General features: G+C 49.5%; 1 protein-coding gene across 1 annotated transcript; it reads left to right on the top strand.

The window, feature by feature from the left end:
* Window positions 1-6,801: 6,801 nt before the first annotated feature.
* Window positions 6,802-8,568, top strand: LOC144094718 (endothelin-converting enzyme homolog). The gene is made up of 2 exons (XM_077628632.1): window positions 6,802-6,922; window positions 7,232-8,568. Exons 1-2 carry the CDS (start codon window positions 6,806-6,808, stop codon window positions 8,477-8,479), a joined length of 1,365 nt encoding a protein of 454 aa, XP_077484758.1. The 5' UTR covers window positions 6,802-6,805; the 3' UTR covers window positions 8,480-8,568.
* Window positions 8,569-9,828: the final 1,260 nt, after the last annotated feature.

Raw genomic sequence — 9,828 nt, 5'->3', positions numbered from 1 at the left:
TTTAGGAGCTTGCGAAGAGCTCCACTGGTATATTGTGTTGTTTTCTGTCGCGTGTTTGCGCGCTGCTTTGCCAGGGTTGCCTGCGGTACAGCTTAAACAGCAATTTATTTGCCCATTTCATGTTTTGCCTAGTATAAGGTCTGGAATGATGATTGGCGGTGCGCCTGGATTGGGAATGGCCGGCGCGAGAGGCAACATTGGTTTCTGGGATGCCAAGAAGACCCACGCAGGCGAGTGGAGGTGTCCAAAATGTGTGTCTTCCACACTTGTGCACTTCGTAAAGTGTCGTCTGCACGTACTTTGTCCTATACAGCTAAAGTGAGTTGGTAAGGAACACGTGCAAGGGTTGAGGAGTAAGGGCCAGGTTTTTGTGGGTTCATGTTGGACTTCGACCAGGCAGATTTGTGAACTGGTGCGTAGTAGAATAACTCGTTCCATGTGACGGTGGCATGTCACTTCCGTACTGTAGCCTTGCTGCGCATGTATAACGAAAGGCGCAGACGAGACGACGAGCTGCCCATTTTTTCAAGGCACGCTGCAAACTTCTGGCCGATGACAGAGCATTCACCTGTGCCTATACAGTGTTGAGAAATAGGAGAGGAAACTAAGGTCGAGCATTCATTTATTGATTTCTCCATAATTGTGTGTGACAATGAGAGTTTTTGATTTTTATATCCAGTTTTCTTCTTATCGCATAATATCCAGAAGTCATTCTCAAGTTTAGTCAAGAAAAAACTAGAGAATTCGCAACATTGTGGAAAAAATTTGTTCTTTGTCATATTTCTCACGACTGTACTTTCAGGACGCAGCCGGGAGCATGTAGACCATCAGCATGCGCCGGTGACTATTTTGCGTGACTGCACTATTGGGGCTTTTGGAGGCAAATTATTAGCACACTTCATAATGTGTAAATGCTGGGTACCATACATTGAAAAAGGTTGATGAAATGAGCGAGATATATCACTGGCGGCTTGTGCTCTAGCGCCTCCAGACTTTGGGCAATTAGCAGAATGAGGGGGCAAGCTACACGGGTCGAGCTTTTCCTCTTTTGCAGCCACGTTGGTCCTATTCCTCCTTCTATTGTTTACAATCTTTACACACGAAATTTTGATCGAGAAAAGTCAAGACGAAGTCAACGAATCTGTCGGTTATCTCAGCACTGGATGCCAACGAGAACGTGTTCATTTGTTTTCAGACATGCCACGATATGTTGACTTCTATCAATGGTCAGCACAATATCTAAAAACGCTGTTTTATGGACCCAACTCTTGCTTCACGAGATAGGTATGAGCCTCACGCGCTGCCGTTGTCCACGAGCCAGACGAAGAAGAAATCCGCACCCCTTCATTCTGCATTCGTCTGGAATTCTGTCGCGACTACTAGCGGTGCCCCTAATAATCTTGCGGGCATGACGGCAGGCGGCAAAGGCTCCCAGATCCCCACGCAACAGGGCTACGCCCCCTCGAATTCCAGGGGCGACGACTTCAACTCCGACCTGTCTCTACTGTCGTCGTCCAGCGAAGGCAGCGACGAGGAGGCGGCCAAGAGCAGCGACTTCTCGGTGGACACGGCGCTGCTGCTCTTCACTCGCTACGGCGCATTCGTCTCGGCCATGACGCTGCTCATGCTGGTCGTGGCCTACGCAGCGCCGGCCATTGTGCGTGCCTACGCGCTCGGCTGCACGGACCCGGGCTGCATGGACCCCAGCGCGTCGCTGGAACTATCGCTCATCGACGCCAAGGGGGACCCGTGCCAGGACTTCTACGGCTACGTCTGCGGAGGCTGGCAGAGGGATAACCCCGACGTATCCAGCCACTTCCAGGTGGGTTATTCTCTGAAAAAGGGCTCGCTGTTGAAAGCGCTGCCTTCGCGAGTCTTGGGAGCCGTGTGCTGTTTTTAGTGCTGTTTTTAGTAGTGTTACGTAACGTAACACTACTGGGCGCATTTTTCGATTTCGGGCATACGTAGCACGTCCCTTAAGCCTGCTTTGTGGAGGGCGTCCCACCTGTCCTCCGGGTTGTGGGCAACGTGCCAGGTGTGCCCTGGCGGGCCTTCACTCGGTGAAAGCCTGGGTGGAGATCTTCAAGGTAAATGCCTTCGGGGTAAAGCCCTCTAGGTCAAACGTATTTGTGGTAAAGGCCTTTACGTGAAATGCCTCTAGGGCAAAGTGCTTATGATAAACGCCCTCCGGCTAAAGACCTTTAGGTAGAAGGCCTTTAGATCAAATTTCTTTAGCACTTAAGGGCCTTAAGTGCCCAACGTAACTACTGCTACTGCACGATATTCCGCTCTTAGTCATGCCAAATCGTCTGTTAATTTTTTAGTGTTAGTCGGCAGAACCGTTGTGCCGCGTAGGCATATAGCAGTGGTGGATAAAAAGTTTACTCTTTTTATCTGTTTGCATTATAACGAGTAGGGCCTCTCTTACTCGGATGTACTACGGTCTTGCAATAACACTTGTACGAAGCATTTTCTTGCCTGCGTCGATTTGTGTAGTGGAAGTAAACTCACGCGTCTATCTGCCGCCTAAAGATAATAGAAGGATTTAGCAGAGCGGAGACGTATTAACTGACATTACCGCCTTTCAGGCGGTAATTATTTTCCACTGAGAGAAAATTAATCAACTATTGATAATATTGCAAGGAGCATGGCAAGATTGCAGAGAAAAAATTCCCAGCTTCCTCTGTGCTTAAATATGGAATGTGTGCCCGGTCCTAAGTCTGAGTCATGACTCAACGCGGCTTTGAAGTCTCAATTATTTTTCCCTTTGCTCACTGCGGTCACATGATGTCTTTATGTAAACAAGGCAGGTTGGTTTAGTAAGTATGAAACGCTCACGCTTGCAAAACAAGCAAACGAAAACACTAAGTGGAACCATACCACAGGTGCTATAAAACACGGCGACGTCAATTTAAGAAGCAATTTTTTGCGTTGGCTTTCCATTCCTGGCTTAAATGATATGCCTCTACGCACGATTTTTTTTTTTAACTTCGGGCACATCTGAATGCAGACATTCCGTTTTTTCTATGAAGATTTGATATTTGGAGATATCTGATAACTTGGGTGCCAGCTTTGGGATGTGCAGCGGCAGGTCCGCGTCCCCACCTCGCTATGTCTACACTAGCACCTGTCGGCTATGCTGAAGCTGCGTAACGTATCGTAAGTTACTTTCTTCTTTATTCAATAATTACCCCGCATTGCCCCAAGGCGTTACACAGGGGGGTTACAAATTTGCAAAAAAAGGCATCTTCATTAACAGAGCTCACTTGCACTTCCAATAAGTGATTCCACTCTTGCACAGTCTTGACAAAAAAAAAATGAATTCACAAGCAAGTTTGCCCTGGCACGGTACTCTCGGATTTTGCAAGAATGATCATGTCGTTTTGAAACGTAAAAGGGCTGTTTAAAATAAATTCCCCGATTTATGGCGGCTGAACTGGATCATAAGGGACCCGCAAACAGGGAATGTACGATCCGTGTTCCTATGCTCCAGGTGTGACTTGGAGTTAGTGCATTCACTGAGGCGGGAGGTGTGATGCGAATTCCTTCCGCTTTGCCATAAAAGAGGGAGAGTTTTACGGGATTTATTCTTTATATCCTCAGAATACTACTTCTATCTCTAGTGCTGTAAGCTTACTCCGTAACAACGTTTTGCGACGAACTTTTATTGGGTATGTTACACAAGGTCTCTGTTTTACGAGGCGCCGTTCTCCTCCCGCATGTTCGGCTTCTGCCCCAATGACGTCACTCGTAGGTTCTGCAGCAGCGTGTCGCCACCGCCGCCATCATGAGCCTTGTGCTGGAGGAAGGCGCGGAGGCGCTGCCGTCCCAGCAGGTGTCGCTGCTCTTCCAGCGCTGCGCACAGGTGGCCTTCAACGAGCAGCACAGGATGGACGAGCTGCAGGGCTTCCTGAAGCGCTTCAACCTCAGCTGGCCCACGCCTCAGGCTAGGTGCGTGCTGTGCAGGGAGCGAAAAAACAAAACAGAGGTAGTAGGGCAGGGTGTGATGAATGCCCCAGTAATCCGTCTTCACGGCTCCGCTATCGACTAGAAGTGGGCATTTGACTTAGCAAGGCATTCTGACGGGCTAGTTGATACACGTTCATTTTTGAAACGCTGCGCGCTAAATAGGCGTTCAAATGAAAAAAGGACAGAGACGACAGGACAATAGCTCAACTTAGCGTCGCGGGGAGAAAAAAAAAGCGCAGCTTCAAGGGTTTTACCGTTTGTTGGACATATAAAAATGGTAGTCAGCCACAAATATTCGACTCTTTTGTCGAATTAATTGCGATTACGGATTGAAGTATTTATTTCTGTCATTATGATGACCATGAAAGAGCCGGGTTATACCCAGGTCATTAGAATGGCATCTCCCGATTTCCTACTAAAACTACCCATGTTTTATGCCAGCCTGGCCAGCCTTATCCCATCTAGTCTCCCCCCGGCACTATATATAGTACACTCTAAACAGAGAGGAAGGAAAAGAGGGTAAGCTGTCCTCTGATTCACACCCTTTTACAGAAGGGAGTGCGTTAGAGGACAGCTTACTCCCCTTTTCCTTTTTACTCTCATATAGGTGTATTCATGTTTCGAGCGTACAGGGTGGGACCCCCAGTCTGGGCCCTCACAGAGGATCTGCACTGAGACAGCCCAGGGCGCCAGTGGCCCTAGACTCACGGCCCCAGTGGAGTGGGACTGTGCGCAAGCCCGTAATTTTGTTTGTTTTTCCTCTACGTTCCTGCATGGAGCGTTGAACGATCGCCTGGTCGACGTTCCGTCACGTTACTAAAAGAATGGAGACCTGTGCGATTGTATATGCATGGGTTGGTAGTCAGATAATAATTGGTTTTTTTGGGAAAGGAAAATGGCGCAGTATCTTTCTCATATATCGTTGGACACTTGAACCGCGCCGTAAGGGAAGGGATAAGAGAGGGAGTGAAAGAAGAAATGAAGAATGAGGTGCCGTAGTGGAGGGCTCCGGAATAATTTCGACCACCTGGGGATCTTTAACGTGCACTGACATCGCACAGCACACGGGCGCCTTAGCGTTTTTTCCTCCATAAAAACGCAGCCGCCGCGGTCGGGTTCGAACCCGGGAACTCCGGATCAGTAGTCGAGCCCCCTAACCACTGAGCCACCGCGGCGGGTATTGGTAGTCAGATCGGCTTGGGTTTTTGAACCCCGCGGGGTAGGCTCCCGCAGAAGCCCATATATTTTGTGGGGGCACCATCATATCCGGTTGCCAGGTATAGAAGTTGCGCCGTAGCTGATCGAAGTTGGCGCCCGAAGCTCGAGCAGTGCAACTCGACCGTCTAAGCGGGATGTCCAGTGTGCGTTTGGCCTCGTCGCCTGACATGCTTCCAATATAACCTCAGCTGTTACGTCACCCCGCGTGACTGGCTTTATTTTTGTTGAAGCGGCACCTCCTCAAAATCGCATATTTTTCGACGTCTTCTACTCAACGCTCGCGTTTATTGGCTAGGGATATGAAAGGGCTTAGTAATGATGGATGAAAGAAAAGGATGATTAAATGAATAAATCAATAAAATTGCCCATTCTAATGAATTTCATGAATGAGTGGTTCATGCACCCTATTGTCACTTTGAAACACTCATGTTCTTACCTTATGTCGTTTCTTATTATCCTGTACCTACTTCCACTTCTCTTACATCGCCTCTTCACACTCCCCGAGTACGGGGGAGCCAACCTGGAGGTCCTTCCTGGTTAACCTTCCTGCCTTTCCACATTCTCTCCCCCTTTCTCTCTCTCTCCTCCCTATTTCAGAGCCTTTCCTTTTCCCTCCTCTGTCACGATGCGGTTCACGTGTCCACCCAGAACGAGACATACACCTCGCCTTTCTTCTCCTCCAAGGTCCAAACTGGCGACCCTGGACGTTCTGGTCGCCCTATCCCTGGACTGGGGCGTGCCGGTGTTCTTCCAGCTGAGCGTCGACACGTACTTCAAGCGTCCGGGCTTCCGCACCCTGCACTTCTCCGGCAACCCGTACATGCTGGAGTGGTTCATGGCGCGCAACGCGCTCCAGGAGAAGGGCGCCCTGCTCGCCTACTTCGACCGCGCCTCGGTCATCCTCAGTGGCTCGAAAGTGCCCAAGAGCGCCGTGGAAGAGGCAAGTGGGGCAGAGAAGGTGTTTGATGCCAGAAAAGGGAAATAGACTGACTTTCCTTCGACTAAAAAAAGCAGTAGTTACAGTCTCGTACTCTACAATACCTGCTGTTTGTATTAGCGTAAGCTATACATGCTAGCCGGTGTAGTCCATTTTTTACGTATCTGAAGGTAGACACCAGCCACATGCATCTTTCAGCGTTTTTCGCGAAATGCATTTTTTACGTTCACCACAGACGCGTTTTGCGGTCGTTTGGCTTGGAATTTATGGATTCGTACTATATATTTCGTTTCGTTATTGCGCAGTATATGAAGCTTTGAATGGACTTTAGTGCACACTTTGTACATCTTCATGCGGCACTGCTCCGAAATTATATCGTTACCGAAGTTGCCATTCGTCAGCATGATCTAGGGATGTTAGTCGTATGGCGTGATCTCCTTTATAGATGATTCTTTTTAATCTCGGAAAAAAAAGAGGAAAAATTCGTTCTATATTTACGCTTTTGCATAAAATAAGCTGCATAATTCTGATCATGACTCCTAGTTACTTACAGTATTCCTTTTGGTCCGTATGCTGTTTGTACATCGCCGCTGTTACAACTTTTACTGATTTATTCGCACGTCTGAGAGGCGTTGCGCGAAAACGGATTTGCAGGTTCTTCAGCTAGATAACCACGTGCTGATGACAATGGTGCCCTCTATGATGGATTCGCGGCCCGACGCCGACCTGGTGTATGTGGTCATTGAGCAATTGGACTACATCACGGGGCCTTACCTGTCATCTGCCGAGTGGCTGAAGGTGAGGGTTTTTCTAAGCACACGGACGCGTAAGTACATTTCCAGGCTTGAACCATGCAGCCGTGAAAATTGATGTTGTGTTTATCTCTGTGATGTTGACTTATCGCATGGATGCAGAAAAATTTCCTTCGACAGGTGTGTACCTAATCTTCAAAATCGACGCAATCTTTTCTTTCATGAAGTTTTGCCATCCAGGTTTGGGTCGTTAGGAGCTGATTGACCAGCGTACATTACTACCGGTGCTATGATTACATACGTCAGGAGTCATTTTGGATGCAATGAATCAAGTCACCATGGAAATTACCCGTAGGTCATCAACCAGCACTTGCCCGTGGAGATGGGCCCAGACGACGAGATCTTCGTAATGAACAAGCGTCTACTGCGGCTCCTGGGTCTCCTCGTCGGCAGCGTGGAGGACACCACGGGACTGCTCGCCTACGTCACGTGGCACGTGGCGCGGCACCTGGCGAGCATGACTTCGTACCCGTTGGCGCGCGCCCAGTTCGCCGCCGAGCCCGGCGCCGACACCACCACCCTGGGCTACATGATCGGCCGTTGCTACATGGACAGCGACGCGGTGATGCCGTTCGCCTTCGCGCGCGTCTTCAACCGTCGCTGGCTGCCGGGCGACTCCGTGCGCAACGCGAGCGACATCCTCCAACACATCCGCGCCGTGGCCAACTCGAGCATGGCTTCGCTGTCCTGGATGGACGACGAGACACGGCGCGGCGCTCTGGAAAAGCTCACCACGCTGCACGCCATCGTGGGCATCCCCGACGGGCTGTCCCAGGAAGACGCCCTTCGGCGCCTCTACCCGTACGTGCCCGCCCTGAGCGGCTCGTACCTGGACATGGCTCTCGCGGTGCGCTCGGCGGAGCTGCGCCACGCCAAGAAGTTCCTGCGCGCCAACGGGTCGGCGCAGTCCGGAGATGAAGTGAGCGTGCCGCTGACGCTGGTCAACGCGTTCTACCTGCCCGTGTACCACGTGATGGTCATCCCGGCGGCCATCCTGTACCCGCCCTTCTTCGTCGCCGGTTACCCGGCCTCGTACAACTACGGCAGCCTGGGCCACGTCGTGGGACACGAGATGACGCACGCGTTCGACCCGGACCTCGGTCTGTACGGTCGGGACGGACTCCGCCACAACTGGTGGACACCGGTCTCCCAGGAGATGTTCGTGGCTAAGCTCCGGTGCTTGCGCCGCCTGTACAACGAGATACCCTGGTCCGCCGGCGGAGCCAACTTCGGGGAGCAGGCCCTGTCCGAGAACTTTGCGGACAGCGGCGGCATGCTCAAGGCGTACCGGGCGTTCCGGGCCGCGTCGCGGCCTCGCGCCGCGGTGCCGCCGGGCCTGGCTCGCTTCAGCGACGAGCAGCTCTTCTTCGCCAGTAGCTGCTTCAAGTGGTGCGCTGGCGAGGTGAAGCAAAGCCCCGGCAGGTACTCGCCCCCGCGTCTCCGCTGCAACGTGCCCCTGCTCAACATGCCGGAGTTCGCGCAGGCGTTCGAGTGCGGCGCCGGAAAGGCCATGAACCCGACGACCCGCTGCGACACCATGTGATCAACACGATGCGCACCCTTGACAGTTTTGGGGACATGCACTGATTTTATTCGCAGATTATGTTGGTTCCCATCATTCGTATGCAAAAGATTTTTGTTCACCTATTAATTAGCATTGCTTCTCATTGAGCGATGTACAGATATGCGCACAACAGCGAGAAAACTGCGGCTCGTGAACGATGTGAGCGTTACACATGAGCACATAGTTTGGTGAACGCAATGAGTCACTAGCGCCAGTCTGCTAAAAGCAGCTGTTAAGTTTCGAATTCTGCGCTTGGTAAATAAAGACAATAACTAGGATGACTTCCGCCGCATGTTGTAATTCTTAAGCACGTGAAACAAAGGTATTTTAATCACTGACACTACCTTTGTTCAAGGGATTTAGTATTTCTCAAACTGGAGCACTCATAGAATTGCGATACTGATGGTCTCTCTCCAATCGAATATTTCATGCAAGACCAATCAAATATTTCACATATCGCTCCTGTGTTAATATTTATAACTTTCGCATCATAACGGGTACATTTCCAGAAAAATGAGAATTTCAAAAGCAAAAGCGCATGAAATGGGTGGAAAGCTTGACATAAGGTGTGGAAAAAAAAATTCTGAATAAATTATTGTTGAACATTTGGAAAGAAACTAACGCACATTCGTTTAGTATGCATTTCTAGAAAATAAATCATGTTTAACACAAAATAGATACTGCAGAATCTCAAAAATAAGTTTTTTGTAATAGGACTATTTGTGAGTTTTACGAAAGCTTTCGATTTCATGACACATAACCTCTTAATAAATTTGGTTGGTTGGTTTATTGGGGTTTAACGTCCCAAAGCGACTCGGGCTATGAGGGTCGCCGTAGTGAAAGAATCCTGAAATTTCGACCGCCTGAGGTTCTTTAACGTGCACTGACATCGCACAGTAAACGGGCATCTAGAATTTTGCCTTCATAGAAATTTCGCTACCGCGGCCGGGACCGAACCCTCCACTTTCGGGTCAGCAGCCGAGCGCCATAACTACTGAGCCACCGCGGCGGGCCTTAATAAATTTGCTTGATAGACATGATATTAAGTGTCTTACATTAGTTACTAGATTATTATAAAACACAGCAATTGATATCCATAGACACCATCGTATCATTAACGAGACTAATACAACGAGGTTTGTCCCTTAAGTAGTAATTCTTAGTCCTTTTCTGTAGAAAATATAAATTAATGGACGCGCATGTAGATGTCATTCTCCAGAAGCCGAGTGGTATATCACAGGTATACTAAACCGAAATAACTATTTGTTACCGAAGTGAGTTATAATAGTATTGTTACGCAGAGGAATTAGAGGAAGAAGGGGAGAGAA

Source organism: Amblyomma americanum, chromosome 6 (genome assembly GCF_052857255.1).
Source record: "Amblyomma americanum isolate KBUSLIRL-KWMA chromosome 6, ASM5285725v1, whole genome shotgun sequence".
In the NCBI taxonomy this organism is placed as follows: domain Eukaryota; kingdom Metazoa; phylum Arthropoda; class Arachnida; order Ixodida; family Ixodidae; genus Amblyomma; species Amblyomma americanum.
This window is presented reverse-complemented; position numbering and strand designations above follow the sequence as displayed.